Source organism: Eptatretus burgeri, chromosome 2 (genome assembly GCF_056783735.1).
Source record: "Eptatretus burgeri isolate ZD-2024b chromosome 2, Ebu_testis_v1, whole genome shotgun sequence".
Classification (NCBI taxonomy): Eukaryota; Metazoa; Chordata; class Myxini; order Myxiniformes; family Myxinidae; genus Eptatretus; species Eptatretus burgeri.
This window is the reverse complement of record NC_140962.1, coordinates 119,249,182-119,271,381: the sequence shown is the minus strand read 5'-3', so window position 1 is coordinate 119,271,381 and position 22,200 is coordinate 119,249,182. Positions and strand designations below refer to the sequence as shown.

Here is a 22,200-nt window from a genome sequence, read left to right as displayed (position 1 = left end):
AATACAAATACATATATTGCTTTAAAATTATTTGGATCAGACTTCACTGCAATGCTTTATAAAAAATATTGTTAGACTAGTCCTTTAAAAACGATAAATGTATAAACAGGCGAGCATTGGGTGGCTTTGACACCACTCTGGTTATTGATGCAATATAGTCAGTCACTTTATTGTCCCTTCCAGTAATCTTTAAAATCAACATGAATATCTGGATTAAGGTCAATTTAAACCCGCAGGTTTTTGGGATTACCTCGGCCCTTGGTGGCGCGTCATAGTTGAGCTCCGAAAGGAGCTAGTCATGCATCCTGGCAGCCAGAACATAGGCTTGCCAATCGGCCAAATAAACACCCTCTGGTGGCTTGCCATCCCACTCCGCTCGGATCAACACGCATCGTGGCCTCATTCAAGAAGGTTTCAAGGCCACGTTTCCCCCTGGATTTATCCAGGCAGGAACCCGAAGTTGGAGCAAATGGATGCGGCTGAATGGCCGTCTTAAATTACGAGATGCCCACCGGCGTGCAAACGTCCGTGCATCCGCCAACAGGCTGGGGAGGGGTGTCACGTGACCCTCGAGTAGGGCCGCTTTGTGCTTCCAAAGTGCTTCATTCTCCACTGGTTGCCCCTTTTGGTGAGGACCTACCCAAGTATGAAAATGCCAGTAATGCATCTGGCGACCTACGAAGGTAATCAAGGTCCCCGCAAAACAAGCCAAGCGGCGCCCTCCTACAAGTTTGCTCGGGGTGGGTGAAAACCCACTGCCTGGCATAGGAAGCAGCCACCTTGAGCTGTTGAGCAATGGGTGTACGACCAGTGAGAATAGCGGTGCAGACGATCCACTAGGCCCGATGGTCAATAGCGAAACGGACTATGCGGCCACATGATGACACGTGTTGACGATTACCCGTCAGGCCATGCACAGCCGTGAGGGCTGCGAGTATTGACAACCAGCACACATCAATGAAATTGATGTAGGTGCGGCGCCGATCTTGGTCCATGTGATCAATTCGCTTGCGGACCTAGTGTAAGGAAGGGAGAGAAGGGATGCGTACCTGCGGGGGTTTTGGTCACAAGGAGTAATCTTCATGGAGTAATACACCATTTAAAATAGCTATATTTTACCCTTTTGTTAGACAAATCCAACCTTTGCCACCTGAAGTTGCACCACCATTTTGCGGTAAAAGTTTCTCAGAGCTTTGGTTCTGTATTTTTAGTAAAAGTTTTTTTTTTTTTTAATAGTAATACTATTTTTTTATTGGTTTTGCATTTTTAGTAAAAGTTGGGAACATGACTTTTTAACATAATTAAGGTATGCTGAATTCGACTAGCCCTGTTCCCAAGCTGAATTTTGAGTTTTTGACCATCTAATTAGCATAAACAATTTGGCTGCCAAATTGACAATTTTGGGCACTTTCTTGGGACAGGCACTAATATACCAGCACAATGCTAATCTATTTTACTTGTGAACATCTGTTAAGTTGTTAAGTTAACTGTTAAGTTGTTAAAGAGCAGGTTTTGGGTCGCTGATGACTTCGCTTGATTTGAAGGTTGTAATCACATTAATCATCGTTGGGCAATTATTTTCTTACATTTGAAACTCAACATATGCTAAAATTAACTTTTAACTCAAAACTTTTGTCAGTGATCAAAAAACGGACCGGAATTTACCGAAGGTGCTATGACATCACGTTCTCCGAAAACTTTGTGAACATTTGGAAACAGCGTGTGGATAATGGCGAGATGCGAATCAGAGAGTGATTTCAGCGGCGGTGAAATTGAGTATTTTCATTCCGGTATTGCCGACGACGAGTCGGAGGATGATGGAAATTTATACTATGGAGTTTCTGGCCCTGAGCCATATAAATTTGAGCCACTTGCAAGTGCCAGAAAACGGCCTATTTTGTGTACAAGTGGCAGGACTGACTGCCCGGCAGTTCACACTGACAGACTCCACCAGTCAGATTGGTTTGTAGATTTTCATTTTCTTGTTCGATGCATAAAATAATGTAAAGTTTGATTCGTCTGTGACTTGATATAATAATTTTTAACCCTCGAGTCACTCGAGAGTCAGAAATAGAATGAATCAATAATGGACCCAAATATATTATACACCGTAGCCTTGGCGTTGAAGTCTTTCTGATAGCTGAGCTTGACCCCAGCGAAAGTGAACAGTTAGAACAAACCCCAACTTTCAAGAAACTGTTGTGGCATATGAATTCCAAAACGTGTTTAGCCTCATTGGGAAATATTCTACCAAATTTAGAAAAAAAAGTGTAAAATTGATCAATTTTTTACAATTTAAATGAAATAGCCCAATTTGCTGATGCTGTTAAAAAGGTAATTTAATCAACAGTAAATTGATTTGTTGAGAAATTTTTTTCATGCTTGTTTTTCAGAAAGTTTATTTATGTGTTTTTCCATGTACTCTTTAAGAATACATTTCAAGGTTTTTCTCACTTAAACTCAACAATTGATTCCGTGACAGAGCAGTATCTGGAGAACTTGTCAAACAACAACTCGTATTCACAGAGTGGTGATCAGATGTGTTTATGGCTTCGTAATCCTCGGCTGTGAAATGGTCACCACAAATGACAAGTCGATCCAAAGTGTCCTCTTTACCCGTTTTCTTTGGGGGAAAATTTGCCCGCTTTGTTTGTACAAATCTTATCCACTTCCGGCGAATGTTTGATTCCTTTGGGAATCGGTGGGAGCGATTACCTGTTTTCCAGCTATTTTCGTAAAACATGATGACACATTTGTGAGGCATGATGTCCAAATATCCAAATAACTTTGTTCTACAATAATTCAAAATAAAAAAAGGATAATATAGACAGTTGCAAGCTCAAAAAAAGCGAAAGAACAGCCCGCTGAACTGGACACTTCTTCAATGAGCAAGTGAGCGTCCGCTTTGTTTTGGAGAACGTGACCTCAACATCCATATATGGCACGTGGCTGTTTTTTCAACAGCCTCGAGAAATAACAACTTCGGAGTTAAATTTCATTAATTTTCCCAATAGTTAGACAACCACAATAGTTTGCATCGAACTATTTAATGCACATATAATCATATTGATAAATTTTCAGAACATGTTTAGTGACCCACAACCTGCTCTTTAAGGGTTTTTTAGGTCTATATTAATGATTCATTCTTGTTTGCAGGCTACAATGGATCCCGTGATTAGCTTGAAGAGTCCGTCACCTGTAGACTACAGCCTGTGCATTTTCTGCCAAACGCATAAAGCCAGAAAAAACCTGAGTGAAGCAACTGAACATGGACTCACAACACTCAGGAATGCAGCCTGTAGCAGAAAGAAGCTGAGGGACTCCAACAATATAGACTTAATTGATCGTCTTGAGAATGCATTCGATTCTGCCACAGCTGCATCTCTTGTGTGGCACAGATAGACCATGTGGAGGTACTCGCTGTTACCTTCAGAAAATGATTTTTGTTGTGCAGATCACCAATCTGGATGAAATTTGGCATACTTAAAGAATTTTAGACGCTGAGTCCAAATCCACTTGTTTCCACGTCGAGGATGTGACACAATTGGTCATTTTTGGCAATTAAAGATACACCGAACATTAAAGCACGATTTTGACACAGGAATGAAGAATCAAGGTTAGACTGATATGTATGTCAAAGAAAACTCTTGTGAGGTCTAAAAATGATACAATATGTTTATACAGAGTTATATATTATCAAAGAAAACCATATTCACTGTTATTAAAGGCCGTAAACCGAAGCGGTTACATATTTGTACCGGCGAAAACGTCTGGACTGACCAGACAGGCCTTCGAGTTGACCAAGGCAACTTTTTTGCTTAAAAGGCAACCACACTGGCTATTAAAGGTAGTTACATTGACTATTAAAGGCAGTTACACTGGCTATTACGGATTAAATCAAAGAGAAAGAGACTGCGTGACTCAGCCTGATGAAAAGTAGAACCACCACAAGAGGATTACTGTTTTAGAACTCCAGTATTTCTTGCTCTGAAGCGGTTGCTGAACTAGGCTCTTGACTGCTGCTATTACAAAACTCAAGTCCACTATTACATGCTAACCAACCTGAATACTACTGTGTAGTAGATCACCACAGCAAAAGCAGTGTGACACCTGCATTCACAGTTCCTCATCGGAATCATCGTCGGTTCCACTTTCATCATCCATAAGTTGCATTTCTGCACGGGTCTGTTCATCGTTGGTGCAGTTTTGACACCCACGGCACTCTGTGCAGGACAGTCCTTTTGACCGGCAAGAACACTGGTTGGTCTCGCATTTCGTCTTCTTGCAATTGCATTTCGTCGCCTCTAACAGTTCCTTCAGCGCTGGTGGTTTGTTCAGCCAGTGAACAATTCGTGTCCGTTGCGTTCCACCCATCCGTGAAACGTAGGAGAAGGGGCTTCTATAAAATTCTCAGTCACTCGGTGGTGGATCGCAGACTGATAGTTCACTCTTTTGCAATGCAGCATCAGAGCATCACTTGTAGGCGGCAACTTCTTTTCTCCCAGCGACTGGCTGCAGAATAGCTTGTAGCGAGCCTCATCCACACTCTTCATGGTTGGCTGATTGTACATGGCGCAGACGAATTGTTCCAGGTCGTGAATGATATTCTGAGCTAGCGTGAATTCTCGACCAATGCTCCCGAAACAGGTGATGAGATGGGGACTCTTCATCATCAAGTCAAATGGGCTTGTTTTGTCCTTTTCGTCGAATGCACTGGTGGTATCACTTCCCGTGAAATTGTGCAAACCTATCAACGCATCGCAGACAGAACTTTCCAGGGCATTACTCAGCTTCCTAATGTCAATGACGATAATGTCCTTGGGACTTCCTGTGACCAGATGGAAATTTCGTGCCCGAATCGACTTCGAGTGAGCCAACGCCAACACAAACACATCGGTGTCGAAACTCTCTATGTGCACCGACTCTTCATTCTGTCCCGCGTGAGCGGCATGTAGCAGGAGCTTCGTGTCAGCTTCCTCGTGGTCACATTCACGTTCAGGTACTGACGACACGACACAGTCATGACACCATTCGACGCCTCGATTTTCTCACATTTGCCGGCATGACTGACGTACAACAGCATGTCGCCCAGTTTTGATGGAGAGATGTTTCTCAACCACGATTCGATGATGAACTCTATCAACGCCTTCTTGTTGGCTCTGCTCAGGGGATAATTGGCGCACTGTTTTGGAATTGGCCCACAGGGCTTGATCGCGTCTGTAGATGGTTCACACCTGAAGATCGCCCACCCTGCCCGCTCGTCTGGCTTGCTCCAGGCACTTGATGCTGATACTTGGGTAAGTATCAAACACCAAGTCCAGTCTCGAAGATTGGTTATGTCGTGCTTTGGCCACTACGATGTTCAGCACCATCTCTTCCAGTTTGCCGAAAGTGTTCGGCAGTGAACCAGCCTTTATCGCCTGAATAACGGCTATTCCATCCACAATTGTTGCATCTTGGATAGGCCGAGCGTCCACATGGCAATCGGGCCACAGTTTCAGTATATGGTTGCGAAGTTTGGCTTTGTCCGTCTTCGCAATCGAACTATCACCAGATGCCAGCGGGAAAGATATGTTCGCCAGTGGGTATGCGAGCAGATTATGGAGTAGTGGGTACGCGTGTTACATTGCTTTTCTCGCCAATCAACGGCAGTCGTGTGAAAAGACGACGTTCATTCGCAATTTTAAACTTCGGCGTATGCTGGTGGGGAGTCGCCGACTTGCCTCGCGCCTTTGAGAAAGGTGCCAATTTGGCCTTCAAATCGGACTGAAGAATGGGACCTCACCCGAGAGAAGCCGATCACGCAAGAGTTGCACGACAGCATTCTTTCCCTTGACATGCGCGATCATCAAGTCCATGGAAGTGGTTGGCGGTGGGATGACACCTGAACTAATATTGACGAGTTCAAGGTGAGCGCCGGAGAAAGGGTTAATCATTTGAAGTACTGTGTCCATCACTTGTACCACCACTGCTTCGTTCTTCTTCGAGTTCGACACATCCAAATCCTTTCTCGTTCGGGGCTCGTCCTGGATACCCGCCATGGACTCACATTTCCTTGCGATTTCCGCACGTGCTGGTTGGGACAGGATCCACTTCTTCACAGCTGTGCTTTTCTGAGTGTAACCAATGATGCCTCCACTGGTCTTGCTGTCCCTATTTAAAGTCTGCTCGGTGATCTGATCGCACGCAACACTACTAAATCCATAACTAGTATGCCGTTGGGCAGTCCATTTTCCGTCCGTGCACGCTTGATAGGTGTCTGGGTGGGAGTGCTCTCGCCCGGCCATTTCCAGCCAGTAAACGGGTAAGTACCTTGCATAGTTTAGGTGATCGTACGCAAAGTACCAGGGCATTGATGCTCTCGTGATCGCAAGGTGTTTTGGCCAGTTCGAAGTACGAGTTGTCCATATAAGCTCTAGTGCTAGCTCCACCATTTCCAAGTAGGAGCACCAGAATGTGAATGTTTTGCTCGCTGTACATTTCTGCTGTCTGAAGTCGCTGTAGCATGTGAACATTTCCAAGACCTATTCCGATGACAGTAACTGTTCGAACAACGGAGACGGAAACGTTTCCTGGAGACGCTCTATACACCTCTCGAATCGCACACGCGTCTCCTCTGCGAGGGAGTCCATGAAGGCCTGGAAGCATAGTCTTCCTAGCACTTCGTAGACGAGCTTGTGACAGCGCAGACTCCTGTTATAGTGGTGGCTGTTTATTACTGAATTTGCAGAACGCTGAGCGACAATACCAGACTCTATTATGAGGTCTAGCAGACCTGCGTCTCTGAATCTTTTGCCGATCACGCCTAGGAAGCTCATGAGTTGGTGGAATTCGCCGAGACGAATTACCAACCTTTCTGTCAACTCCGGGTGCAACCAACGAATCTCCTGTGCCTTACTGTAGATCGCAAGGTCAAAGACTAGAACTACTTCTTCACGATCCAGTTTATCAGCCATATCGATGCTTTGGCGTAGGACCGTGTAAACGGTGTCCAGTTCCGTGGGTGATGCCTCGATCACGGAAAGGTAGATGATGGCTGACTTGGTCAACTCTTCATTCCGACGAAGGAGGGTGTTGTACCCAGTCCATGTCGGCAACCGCCCGTCCGTTTTCTGGACCGTTTTCATTGTGTAATAGAGCACATCCAGCGATAGCCTGTCCTCTTGTGACGGACTGATGTCAATGTCACAACTGTAAAAGGCTGTGGTCCCTTGCCTTTTCCCGCCACCATACTTGAGAATGGGTGGCGTGTTACCAACTAATGATCGCTGACGATGGCTAATTGGAGTCACTGGACGAGCGTGTTGAATCGGCTCAGAGGGTGCGTCTTGTATCATCAATCCATTGGTGTGGTGAGTGGTCCCATGACCAGTGAGGGTCTCCTCACTGAAATCGATGTTATCGTACACAAATATTGTCGGTACATTTATGAGGCAGTTTGAGGGCAGTTTTCCCTCCTGATCAATCTGCAACAGTGCCAAAGCAGTTTCCAACGCCTGTGTAGTACTGACTGAGACACAATGCCCAAGCTTGTTGAGCAGTCCTAACAGTCGAGTAGAACCAGTCCAATGTTTCACAGTCAGGCCCAATGCATAGGACTTCGGAGTAAATGTCTGACTCCTTGACGCTATAGAAACAACGTCTTGAAGAACAGAGAGCATTTTTAGATGAATATGCCATTGGAGTTCCACAAATTTCTCCAGGGTTGGCTCGGAGACAGGCCCGCTATCCATGCAACAAGGTTGTACAATGCAACAGGGACGGCTCTTTCAGCATTTGAAATGTCGACGTCAGGAGCAAGTGGTGGCCATGTAATGTCCACACTTTGGTGTTTGTTCAGGTCATCCCTCACTATGAGTGCTCCCGAGTATAGAACATTTAAATTGATGCCTGAGTCACCCTGCTGTGGACCCTGGCTGGCTTCATCCTCTGTAGTTGACCGTTTCTGTTGTAGAGCTACTGTCTACAACAGCAGCCTGAGCAATGGAACCAATATCAATGTCCTTCATGTACACCACTTCGCTCTCAAACATTTTGGGTGGACGATAGAAAATCATGTCTGGGTACCGTTGCTGCACTCTTTTCTTCAGTCTTGTTGCCTGGTAGTTGGCCTTATCCTGACCTTCGCATACTCTGAGTAAGTCATTGAACATCTCACACAACTTCTTCATATGAAAAGATTGCTTTCCATCAATGAGTCTTACCTGGCTTACTTTATCACAGAAAATGTCAAATGTTGAGTCATAGTTCACTTTCTGAGTTTGGAGTTTACTTTCACTCTGTCTGTGGTATGTGTCATTCACATACTTGTAATAATAACATTTACGGTGATAACAAACTTCCAGTGCCACACAGTCTTTATCCTTTATAGTTGTTATTATTCTCACATCACGTTCATCTCTCCTCTGCTCAGCAGTTTCCCTCAGCATTCCTCCATCCTGTGTTTCTGCCAGGGACAACTGATCACGTTGAGATTTTCGTTTGACACTGATGAATTTGTCTTTTTTCTGGCATATGATACAAATTCTTGGCAGTACACCAGCTGATTTTTCCAGTCACCCTTTCTACAGAGGTTCCGAGGGATTTTCTATGTATTTTGTGGTATGAGTGCCCCTCTTCTTCGAGTCCGCCCACCACCTCGAGCAGAAACTGCAGGAGTGCTGGTTTCTGATTTCCTTTTCTTGGCTTCAGCACGTTTTATATGATCCTTGTTGCAAAACGACACATAGCAGAACCGGTGACAGCTGGCATCTGCAGGAGGATCAGTCATTGGCAGCAGTTTCATAATTTAATCAAACGGCATTTGTTGATAGTGTTGCGAATTTGTGCCCACCGGCGTGCGATCGACCACATAACTCGAATGGCGGCCGCCTCGCCTCCGGAACGGACAATTTGGTCGTGACCCTCTCGGAACAACGCCGGGAGCTAGTCACGGGTGGGGGTTTAACCTCACCACGATCGTGCCAATTGCCCACCCGCGCAGGATAGGGTTGCTCGCCAAATTCGACCAACCTAAGTACCTGTGTGAGTGGTCGACCGGGCGATCGTCCCACGCCACAGGCTGACTCCGGACACGAACCGCTTAAGTGGTTCATTCCGTATTACAGGGATAACCGAGCGGAGTTATCGTCGGCCTTGACGGTTCCGATTAATTACCTGGCGTTTTAAACCCACTACGAACCCCTTACGTGATGCAAGATGGAGGTTCAATAAAAGGAAAAGACGAAGCGAAGCGGGAAAACAGTTCAACAAGCAGCACTTTATTCACACACACAGACACAAAGCAAGCACGTATATACAGCCATACAGTTTTCGTGCAAAAAAAACAAAAGCAAGAACGACGCAGAGTTAATACCGAATAAGACTTACACACTGCAACACTTACACAGTTCTACTTTACGGACTGGTGCCACCCATAGACATTTACACAAAACCCCAAAAGAAAAGGAAGTCGCGACTTCCCTGGGCGCGTCGAGTCCTTCTCCCACGCATAGCTCGCGTCGTCCGCCCGACAGCTCGGACGGGGCTCTTGGGGGAACGGACGGGGCTCGTTTGGCGCAACTTCCCCCGCTTGTGCACGGGGTCCCAGGGCCCGCGCGAGGATCGCTGAACAGGGCAGGAACCACGAGCTCGCGACCCGAACCAGAAGGCTCACTTCGAACTCCACACAACTCCGAACCAACCGAGCAACCAACCAAAAAAACCCCCGAACCAATTCGTTCGTCCCTTTTGTAGGGGCCGGCTCCGCCCATTCGCCCCGCACCGTTTTCGGCTCCACCCTCCTTCGAGAAGGTTCTCGAAAAGGGGCGTTCCCTCACCCCGACCGCCTCACGCTGTTCATCCACCAATCGGCGGCGAGCTGCCCTTCCCCCTTCCTTCACACCAAGCGTGGGGGGAAAAATGGCGGGAAAAGCCCACAAGCATCGTTGGTGTTTTTTGTTCTTCCGCGGAGATCGTGACCGCACGGTGCTTATTGAATGGCGAGTGGCGAAGATGTGGTAGCGTAGATGGTGGAGGTGGCGTGGTTGGCGCTGTGGTGGGGATGGCGTGGTTGTTCAGATGTTTGTTTGAAATAATAGATAGAACAGAAAAATGGCTAACTCAAAGCGTTGCAGCCCAGATGGATCACATAAATTCCCTCTATACAACGGGTGTGGGCTAACTACACATGGACTTATCGATATATCTCACCTGAGGACGCTTTATGGTGCAATGCGAATTTCCACAACCGTAACAATAGTTTCACTATCTGTGGCGTCGCACCAAGCCTTCGCACACTCACATACCTTACGCCAGCTCTTATCCGTGAATTGTGTCACTTTCTCATCATCCTCCGTGCCCAAGTGTATGAAACAACGCATATTTGGTTGTTGAAAGACCAAAAATCACTCAATCACGCGACAACCATGGGCGCCGCCATCTTGATTTGTTGTTTCCTGGTCGTTTCCTCCGCGATTTCAAGCACGCCGCGCCCACTTCACGGCGGTAATTTCAAATGGTAATAACTGTCGGTGTGTCAACTTGTGCATATGGAAGCAAGTAGGAATTTCAATGATGTGTTCTCATGAATGTACAGGGGGAATTTTGTTTAGATTGGTGATCTGCACAATGAAACTGAGCGAACCGACCCACCTCCACATGACCTAAGAATGTGCTTTGCCCGCTTCACGGACAAGAGTAAAATAGAACGTCTTCAGAGGACTCAGACAGATTATTCAACAGAGTGAGCAGGTTGCGGTTCAGGTGTTCCAGGTGGTAACAGGCGTTCATTGAGAAAAGGTGTGCAGCCGGTCAACTGGAGCCTTTGAATTTTCTGTCAAACTGCAAATAAGAAGGTGCGACTGATCTCCGTCATGACTAAGCAAATGAGTGATCAAATATTTCAAGCCTCATATCTTGACTACAAAGTTGGCCTTCGACTGGCAGGAGTGATTGACCTAATTGCAGCTGAAGCCAAATATCATCTGCCTTGTCTTTGCGCATTTAACAGGTCTACCTCCAAAACAAAGCAGGAGTCAGCAAATACAGACCTTGCTATGATATGGCTTTGCCAAGAGCTCCATCAATCAGCTGACAAAGGACATGTGATTCTTCTGGATGATGTATGGGAAAGGTATAACGAGCTAGTTGAGGAATCTTCAACCATGATTCAGCTGTCCTATCAAAGCAGAAGAGGAACATTCATGGAAAAGTTGTAGTCACAGCTTGGGGACATTTTCAATTTCTTTCAACCTCTTGACAGTTTTATATCAGAACGAAAAACCGTATTGATTCCCACTAAGTACCAGCCAACAGTAGTTTTGCAGATGAAAGCAGACACAGAGGAGAGTGAGGAAAAGTTAGCCTTTCCTAAGTATGAGCCCCAGGATGACATTTTCCTTTCACTTGTTCATGTAGCTATGAAAGTCCATGGAGACATGATGGAAACTCCAGGACACAAAGTAAAGGGTTCTCTGTCGATGAAGAAGATGCTATTGCATGCATTCCCGAGAGTTTATATATGCTACCGAGACTGATCGTCGGTGGCCAGGCATCCCTTGAAGATGATAGCCCTGGGAACAATGAAGAACATGTCTGGAGCAGAGTTCTGGGTGTGGCACAAGATCTTGTCTACTGCGTCAGTGGTGGCAAAAAATGGACTCCAAAACATGTTGGTCTTGCAAGTACTCTTCATAAAGCTACACGGTCAAAAGACCTAGTACGATTGTTCAACAAGGCAGGGCATTGCCTGAGTTACGAACAGGTGTTGCAAGTAGACACTTCCTTGGCTGAGAGCACTCTCAAATCATTGGACAAAGCAACTGGTGCCATCATTCCACCAAACATTGAAGCAAATAAATTCATCCACTACACCTGTTATAACATTGACATCCTTGATGAAACACTTTATGGAAAGAATACCTTCCATGCAACTCAAATGGCAGCATGGCAACGAGGCCAAACAACTGATGCTTCTCTTAAAAATCTCGAGCTATTCACAAGACTTTGATTGTGCCAAATGGCCTGGAGGAGCTGCATCCTCTCGGTATAACTCGTGGAAAATGCAAGCCAGTATTCACAGCACCCGTCGACGAAGCCTGCTTCAGCAAATCTGAGGAGGACATGATCATCGCGAATCACACCAAATGATCATCATGGAAGGTCTTTGAAGAGCACCATGAATTTCCGAAGAATTTGGGTATTGGTGAATTCGCAGAGGAAACCATCAAATCTTCAGAAACCTTTGTCTGCAGAATATACAATGTGCACACAACAGTCTGTTGATGCAGCACGGCATTTATTGTTCTCCAAGATGGGGAAACCAGAAGCCATGGCCCCAACAAGTGATGCACTCCATTTCCATTTGATGAAAGTACACTATCAAGCGATGATATGGACAAATTCCCACTGCCCCACACCTGAGCTCCCTGTGCTCTCTGAAATGGGATAGAGACTTGGGGAATCAGGACTGCAACCTATACTGTTGGCATTGAGTCCCATTCCAGACAGTTGCTTCGAGATGGTGGCCTGTGCATGTCGGAAACAATGCAAGACTTGACGCTGCACATGCAGAATTCAGGATGACGATGCACATTAATGTGTGCATGCTAGCAACAGATTGATGACCAGACTCATTGCATGAATACAATGTGATTTGCCTTAAAGATGTTAGGTATTCCTGAAAACTGTTTATGCTCACTGAAATTTGTTCACGTAGCAGCATGATAGAACTTTGTTTAGTTTTTATGATTACAGACTAGCAACTTTAACTTCTACATTTTATTAATAAACATCGGTAACCATGTAAACATTAATTAAGATGCTTCAAATATGTCTTAATCATTTTTCTTGACCCTCAAAATGTAAGTCTAGACATCTCATTTGTCACGTTTGCATGCATAGTTACAAAGTTACAGCAGAAAATAGATTTTTTTTAATTTTTTTTTTGGTCATGGTGGTAGCTAATTTGCATAATAATAGATTTTTGGCATTTAACGAATTTTATTAGCCTGTAGCTTTGATCTATTGCTCAAGGGACATTTCTACGATGTGTATATGTGAACAATGTGCATTTATTTAAATGGTATAGTAGTGCCTGTCCCAATAAAGTGGCCAAAATTGTCAATTTGGCAGCCATATTGTTTATGCTAATTTGATGGTCAAAAACTCAAAATTCAGCTTGGGAACAGGGCTAGTTGAATTCAGCATACCTTAATTATGTTTAAAAGTCGTGTTCCCAATTTTTACTAAAAAATGCTTCTCGGATGCACATTTCTCAGAAATATGTCATCTATCATCTCTCGCTGCTCTTTGTCATCTATTATTCCTTGTAGTACATGTTCATATCAGATTATAACCTTCAAAAGTTTCTTTTGAGAAGGTTGTAATAAACGATGCTGACGAACAGTGAATAGAAATGGAACTTTTCTTCTCTTTTCTTCAGACTGAAATTTCTCCAAACTTCTGATAAATTTAACACAAAAATATATTAGAATTCCACCTACCTGAAAATATATCACTCTGTTAATAAATGAACACTTCAGTACTTGCATTGTTTTGTAAACTGTATGTGATCATCTGATCAAGGATTGAAAAACTCCAGTACACACCACACACCACGGTCACCGCCCAGGCACATTCTGACCACCGTGGACCAAATAGGTGACGAATACTTTGTCCCAGTGTCACAAGCTGACCAGGTGTCTTGTATGTTACGTGATCGTCCTGTTTCATACTTTTGTGTCTGTGGTTGTACTGTGTCTGTGCTCTGTGTCATGCCGCATTGTGTCTGTCCTTCCCCAGTGGAGGGGGGAGTGGGGAGAAGGGGTGTGGGGTGGTGGTGGTGGGTATTGTGGGGGGGGATGCAGGAGGGAGTGGGAGTGGTGATAGTTATTGGAGGGGAGGGGTGTTGGGTGGTGGTGGTTATTATGGGGATGTGGAGGATGGAGTGGTCACCCATGTACCTGTGCTGGTAGCTAGGTAGAGAGGGTGTTAGTTTCAAACGACGACTTTGTTTCGCTTAATCCTGGGGATGGAATCCTCTTTCATTCGTAAGATCTAGCCATGTATCTCGTTTCATAATGGTGCTCTGTAAAATATTCCGAGCGCAAAAGCGAACATTTTCGTGGCCCGATCCACACTCAGGTCTTTCAGGCAAACCTCGTCCAATTTCTGGCAAACTTAGGGCCTTTTGGCCATTGGTGTAGCATGAAACCATCTTGGTTTGTATTACTTTACAAGCACCAAGGATGCATCGACTCAGCATATTTGTGGAAAATTGGAAATCAGAAAAACACATTATCTGCTTTGTATGGCATCAAGGGATAGATTAACGTCGATGTGGTCTGAGCGTTTGGGTTCCCCTTTAAGAATGTTCTCTTTGTTTTTAGTTTGCTTTTTACTGCATGTGCAGAAACAGACCAAAACGGACAAAATGTGTTGTGTGTCGGCCTGTTAATAAACATATCATGATATTGTCATTCTCTGCTGTTTTACTCATAGAATCGGTGAAATGAAGACATATTCTTGTCTCCTTGTGAATGTTTAAAATTGTACCTTTCATAAAGCACGTCTCAACTCTATTTAGGAGTATGGCATCTTGTTTTGAAACTGGTACAGCTGGTTTGTCCATCATACATGTACCGACATTACCTGCCCTAATGGCTCACCCAATTGAATTTTAAGTGGGTGGTTATGGCTTTGCCCATCGTATGTCACTTCCTGCCAACGTTGCAGTGAACTTTAAACATTTCAAGTTTACTCCTCTCTCTCCAACCTCTGAGCTGTGAGAGCTCGTGAATTGGGGTAACTATGGTGTTCAACTTATTATCATTGTATTTGTGGTTGTACTTTCTCCACTCATCAGGTGAATTTGTCTATATGGTTGCTGCAATTGTGTGTCTTTTTACTGATTTAAACCATCTGAAAGAATCTTGTAACTATCCATTTGTTACTTATTTTTGGATATATTAAGTTTCTTATTTCACTTTCTATTCCTTTTCAAGGTTTATTTTTTTCAGTTTGTTCTTATTTTGATGTGGTTGTTTAATGTTTTTTTGTAATCACAGTTGATTTATCTTCAGTGTTTTGAAATATGTTCAAAGGTGAAGTTGGCCTCGGTTCAGTCTCGCTACTCGTATTAGCTTCTAAATTCTTAGTGAGGCATTTCAGGCTTTCTTGAAGGAAATATAAGATAACTAACTTGGTGTGCTTCCCTCCAAATTGGCAAGTCTTAGATTTGATCTCGAGCAAAGTCGAGTTTTGTTTGAGGCGCTATCTGGTGTGCTTTTGGTTTTTCATTGCAGAGTATTGGAGAGCCAAATGTATTATTTTGTGTAAACGCGTCTTTTCCGCATCCTTGTTATATAATTCGTCTTTGTGACCTTCAAATGCTGACAGGGATGGCCTTGAGGTACGCACACTCGCCTATCAGGTTTTTTTAATCTCCACCCAGCTATAAACTGTCATCCCATTATTTCACAGGCAGGGTGATTCATCAACGTTGACGATCCCACGGCATCCTTCGTGAAGAATAGGCTTCTGAACAAATTACAAATTCCTTCCCTGACTTCTGAGCCGGAGTGGTGACCTGACCAGGATTGTAGCCTCGTAACTGCTTCAGCATCACCGATGCTCTGTATAGGGTATGGTACATGATGATGGTGATCATAATCTACCATTCCCTTTGCAGAGTATCCCATCGAGTCAGTAGTATGTAAATATACATATTACTCATAGATAACATGGAATATCCGGACATCATACATGCATTTGATGAAACTGGATCTCGAGTCCATATCATTGAGTAAACAGGATGCAGATGCTTTGTTTTAATTGGTCAAAATGTCATGAAGCCACTGTAAAGGGAGTTCGACACTAGCCTTTACAAGCTAGACTGTAGGTCTTTGTTGTACGTTCAGTCTTTCATTAATTTTGTGAGTACATACATATCTTTGAGAGGAAATCAATTTGGATTTCTTCAACATGTTTTTCTTTTCTTTTTTTAATCACCACTATCACCTCTTGTCTCGTGTCCTCTTTATCTTGCAAAACCGCACTTTTTATGGGTGTCCATCTTTCTTTGGTTGTGTACTTAACATGGTCCTGTTTATTCCAGGCAACATTTGTAAGAGGAATTCTGCTCAACATGGCCAAACTTCCAGACGTTGTATTTGTACTTGGAGCTCCCGGTGCAGGAAAAGGAACACAATCTAAGAGGATTGTGGAGGTATGGGTGAAACGATGGTGGTGGCCATTTAATTCACTGGAGTGTACATGCCAAATTGTCTTTGCACATGCTTTTCAGAGGATGGTAGTTCCTGGTGAACGATTACAAACTCTTTGTGCATATATCAGGTGTCCCAAAAAAATATACAACTTTTAAAATGCTTCGTTTGATCCTAAAAAAGCAGTAATTTTGTCACGAATGCTTCATTTCTTGTTGCAGAGACCCTGAAGTTTATTTTGATACCAAACAAGCGTCAGAAAAATGCCAAGACTGACCGTACAATAACGGACGAAAATTGTTGAACTTTGGCACCAGACGAAAAGTGTCATACAGGTGCAACGTCTTTACTCGAGACATTTCGGTATCCACTTGCGCCATGCACCAAACTTTCGGACAATAAAGTGCACCATCGCAAAGTTTACCAAAGTGGGAACCATCTGTGACCTTCACAAGGGTCACAGTGGTCAGAAGAGGGCAGGTCGTAGTGAAGAAAATGTGGAAATGGTGAGACAGGCGGTCGTTCAGAGTCCAAAAAAATCGATTCGACGACTTTATTCCGAGACAAACATTCATAAGAGCACCGTTCAGAGGATCCTTCGCCAAGACATTCATGCCTTTCCATACAAAATTTAAACGGAAACGGTGCTTACTGATCAACAGAAACGCAAACGACGAGACTTTACAAATTGGTTCTCAGGAAAGTTGGAGGAAGATGCAGACTTCCTCAAAAAAACTTCACACGAAGGACGAATGCCATGCTCACTTGTCCGGGGAGGTAAACAAGCAAAACTTTCGGTACTGGGGAACTGAAAATCCTGGTAATGCATCAACTGAACTGGTGCCTCGATCTGTTCTCAGTCACCATGTGGGTGGCAGTTGGTTGGTATGGGATAATTGGTCCATACTTCTTTGAAGATGACCAGAGACGCACTTGCACGGTAAACCAGAGGAACTATCGCGAAATGATTCAGGAATTCTATCTGCTTGAGCTACGTACTCATGCCCAGAGGAGAAACCACCTGATCCAGATGAGAACCCAGTGGTTCCAGCAGGATGGGGCACCGCCCCATACAGCCAGGGGAACAAGGCGTTTTCTCAACCAACATTTTGAGGGCCGCTTTATCTCCCTCTACACCAGACGTTGAGTGGCCACCGTATTACGCTGACCTTACTCCTCCCGATTTCTTCTTGTGGGGGTATCTCAAGGACAGGATCTATGGAAACCCTAGGCCTCAGACTCTTGATCCAGAACTCTTGATCCAGAAATCCAGAACATTCCACAGGAAACGTTTCCCAAAGTGATGGAGAACATGACAACGCGTTTGCGGGCAGTGGAGCCTACGTCGAACATGTGGTCGAAAAGAAAACGACGATTCTATACCAAAAATTTAAATTTTGGTGGCAATTTTGACATTGGTCCAATAAACTTCAACCTTTTAGCTTTCTATCCAGCTATATATCTTTTAAAAAAATATATGTTATGACCATCCTCTTTGCAGATGAAAAGTTGCATATTTTTTTGGGACACCCTGTATAGTATTGGTGAAGGAAATTGATTCTGTGAAACCCCGAAATTCGTGGATTCGACATTCACGGACCCCGCACATTCCCAGTTTATAAAGTGTGATGTGCTAATACATTCACGCTTCATGTATTCGAGTTTTTAAAAAGTTTTATTTTTAAACTTCAGGACTGGTCTCCTATATCTACCGCCACTGATATTAACGCAGCCTGGGAATTCTATAACAGAAACCTGCTCTCTATTATGCACAGATTAATTCCGCCTTGTCTTCAATTTTCTTCCCCATTCTCCAACTCTTGGTATAAACCTGGTGTTGGCCTAGTGGTTCGGGTGGCAGCTTGGGATCCTAGGGTCCTGAATTCAAGCCCTGTTGGCCGCTGAATTAATATACACCAGGAGGTTGACTCAGCCTTTCAACCTTCCGAGGTCAGCGAAATGAGTACCAGTGTACTGGTAAAGGCCCGGTCACACCTTGACGTTTTAGCCAACGTATGCCGATTTTTGAATTTTTTTTCTTAAACGCTGGCACATGTTGAATACGTTGTGGGTAAGTTTTGATAACATTGAGAGCACGCTGAAAAACACTGCCATACGTCGTTGTACGCTGGCTTTAAACGTTGTACTTTTTGGTTGTCCTCAAATTTTTTTCATGCTTGAAATTTCACGACGTATGACTCACACGTTCGGCATGACGAGGATGTTCACACTTCGATGTCTAGCTTGGCTATGATTCCAATTGTCCATCGGCAGCGTCTATTTAAAATAGTCGAGTTTGATCGTTTTAACACGTTCAGAAGAAACGCTTCAAATTTCAACACCCCAGCGTCAAAAAACAAAGGCGAGTGACAGCAATTTAAATCGTTCATTGTAAACAATGAAAATAGCTGAGTGGTACCGTTTAAAAGTCGTTGAGTGTAAAAAAAAAAAAAATCCAATTGTTGAGCGCAAGCATCTACTTTCAATAGTGGAGATGCAGCCATTTAAATCGTTGAGTGGCAGCCTATGAATAGCAAACCCTACGTCACCGGCAAAGATAAACTGCCGCACGATATGGATAAGTTAGGCTATCGTTGAGCATAGTTTGTGAACGCCGGCTTCACGATAATTATTCGTTGGTATATCGTATCTATAAGTAATCAAAGCGCTCTATGCAAATTATTAGTTCATTGTGCATTTGTCCAACCTGTTATGAATAGACCTAAATCGTAAAAACAAGCTATAGCTCATTGTTGAAAAAGCCCCATAAAAAATTAGCCGCGAAGAACTTCGAACAATGGTGAAAAGATGTCTCCTACCCGTGGACACGCGAACGCAAGGACGATCCATCGTAACCCACACCCTCCCCCTCACCTACTACTGCCAACATGAACAAACTACTACTAATACTGATACTGATACTGATACTGTTACTGCTGACATGGACATCGACTCAAAAAGGAACTCGAAAACACTGTTGGGTTCCCCTTTTATGAGCAGCATTTTTATATACCAATTCCCAAAACCGCTGGGAACACGTCTTTATATGGCAGTTGTAAGCTAGAAACACATTCATTTTATTTTTTTTTGTCGACCGGAAGACGTCATTGGAATACGTCTACATACGTCGATGTGTGTTGGGACTACGTAAAGAATTGGTTCAAAGCACGTCAAACATAAGTTAGAAATAAGTTTCGCGTAAAAAAGACATTACCGCGACGTGTTTCGACTTATGAGTAGCTTATAAGTAGCCTTTGTGGACGTGTGTAAGCATCCACATATCGTGTGTAAAACTTATCCCCATCGCATGCGGAACGTGTCATACGCCGAGTACGTCGTAAAATTTTGAACATGTTTAAAATTTCTTGACGTACTCTACTTACTACGACGTATGATAGCGTACTTTAGCGTTCTACTCACGTATACCAAACTTCAAACTTACTCATACCGTATTTGACGTGCCCCAACGTTTTAGACACATTTTTCTTAGGTCGGCATACGCTGGCAAGATCGCCAAGGTGTGACCGCGATGTTGACACTTCCATTTCTACCGCAGTTATGATTCGAATCGTTGTGCGTCAGCCTTTTAATAGGCTACGTCACGACGTCGTCGATGCGTGCAACGCACTATGCCTAAGTTAGACTATCGTTGGGCATCAGTTGTGTAGGTCGACAACAGGTTCAGCATTCGTTGGTATAAGTTATCTATAACACAACGAAACGTTCTGTGTCCGTTACCAATGCGTTATACATAAGACCAAGTCGCTATGAATACGTCAGAATCTTTAAAAAAAAAACATCAAAAGTTCAACGTAAGCCAGCGTTTTACATACATTTTAATACGTTGCCATTGCTGGCTAAAACGTCAAGGTGTGACCGGGCCTTAAGGGGGACACTGCATCAGAGGCATTGCCACGTCCCAACCAATGATGCAACCAGCAGCCACAGGCTGCACTCGATTGAGAGAGACTCTTTGTATTCTGAATCCTGTTGGTTTAAAACAACTTTCATTCTCCTCCTGTAAGGTGAATCTGACAGAAGGCAACCTCAGATCATTCAACATCTGTCCAATTTCAAGAATGAACTTTCAAAGTTGTCATCCTCTAAAACCTGATGGTGCCTTGTTAAGTTTGTCTCTGGTGCATACTCCCCCTTCCATCTCTTACCTCACTTCAAATGGCACCACAGCCGACTCTGCTCATGAGAAGGCCGAATGCCTCATTTCTGTGTTTGCTTCCAAATCTTGTCCCTAACCCCTCCCTTACTGTATCCATCCTTCCCAGTCGTATCCAACTGCTCCTGAATTCTTTGTCTTTTGCACCTCAAATGGTAGAAATGTTTCTGGCAACCCTCAACTCTGATTTTCCAACTGGACCGGAAGGCATCAGTCCACATGTCCTAAAAACCTGCTCTGCTGCTCTTGCACTTCTTCTCCTGCCCTTTTCATCCTGTCATTTACTATAGGTCATCTTCAATCTGCTTGAAAATCAGACATCATCACATCACATTAAAAAAGGTGCAGAAACGGATCCCCTTAACTACAGCCCAATTAGCTTACCTCCAATCAGCAAGGTCATGTAATCCATCATCTCTGTTGACATAAAAAACATTCCTTTTTTCCAACAACCTCATCTCGGATCATCAATTCGGATTTAGACCTGGTCACTTGACCTTGGACATGCTGCTTCAACTCTCCCCACAATGCATGGAGGCCCTCAATATCAGACATGAGATCAGGGCTGTCTCTCTGGACATATCTCAAGATTTTGATACAGTCTGGCATCCTGCTTTTCTCTCCAAACTGTCTGCCTATAGAATTCAAGGCCAACTCCACTCTTTGATTACTGACTTCCTTCACTCTCATTGCCAATGTGTGGCTCTCAAAGGAACACCTTCATCTCCTCTCCCTGTCAAGGCAGTGTTCTTGGCCCCATTCCAGAGAAAACATTATTTAATATTTTTGTTCAATCCAATATGGCTGCCAAACCATGTGATCTATGATATCAAATGTGTGAACCTTTCATTCCTCATGGGTAATATATATATATATATATATATATATATATATATATATATATATATATATATATATATATATATATATATATATATATATATGGGTGGTCCAAAAAAGTCGAAAAAATAGCATGTTGCTCCACAAGCTTAAAATTATTCTAATATGATGCAATAACGCGCATAAATTTTTTTAGCTTGATCGGAGGTGATTTAGAGGTTGCTCCATATGACGACTTTTAGTCTCATGACTTGAATAAATTAGGGTATGGTCAGGTACGATTATGGATAATTCTGGATGTCCGAGGTGGAAATGGAGTGCATTTTCAAACTCTATGGGGTCGATTTACTCTAAGAAATGACTGCACTGACATTGAATTCACTACCATTTCGAAAATATGACCTAAAACAAGATTTATCATTACTGGAGTTAAGTAACTAATCCTACTCATTTCGATATTTTCTAATCTATAATTAATTTGGCGTCCGTCTAAACATTTCTTAGAGTAAATCGACCCCACCGAGTTCGAAAATGCATTCCATTTTCACTGAGGAAGTTCAGAAGTGTATGGATTCGCATCTCACCATACCCTAATTTAATATAATAATAACTAAATAAATAACTAACATATTTTTCATGAATCATTGAATCTAAAACACTGGATGTTGGGCCGGCTAGAAATAAGTTCAGGCGGGAGTGGAGATGACAGCAATAGAGGTGGAGATGATAGTGGTATTTGGTGAGATGAGAAATATTCTAATAGTTTGTAATTCCATTGATTGAAAAATTAGGGTATGGTGAGATGCGAATCCGTACACTTCTGAACTTCCAAGGTGAAAATGGACTGCACTTTTGAAATCAGTGGGGTCGATTTACTCTAAGAAATATTTGGACGGACAACAAATTAATTATAGATTAGAAAATATCGAAATGAGTAGGATTAGTTACTCAACTCCAGTAATGATAAATCTTGTTTTAGGT

At 43.5% G+C, this 22,200-nt stretch overlaps 1 protein-coding gene and 1 pseudogene across 5 annotated transcripts in view; both read left to right on the top strand.

Moving 5' to 3' along the window:
* CMPK1 (cytidine/uridine monophosphate kinase 1) overlaps positions 1–22,200 on the top strand; it is a 41,747-nt gene that overhangs the window by 3,432 nt on the left and 16,115 nt on the right. For 4 of the 5 annotated variants that reach the window (XM_085870967.1, XM_085870963.1, XM_085870964.1 and 1 more), the window contains exon 2: positions 16,097–16,207. In XM_085870967.1, coding sequence (XP_085727093.1) covers positions 16,127–16,207 — 81 coding nt within the window. In that variant the 5' untranslated portion in view covers positions 16,097–16,126. Of the gene's footprint in view, positions 1–14,652; positions 14,785–16,096; positions 16,208–22,200 lie in introns of those variants that run through there. The other variant, XM_085870965.1, reaches the window with a different exon arrangement.
* Positions 10,809–13,771, top strand: LOC147032938 (uncharacterized; annotated as a pseudogene).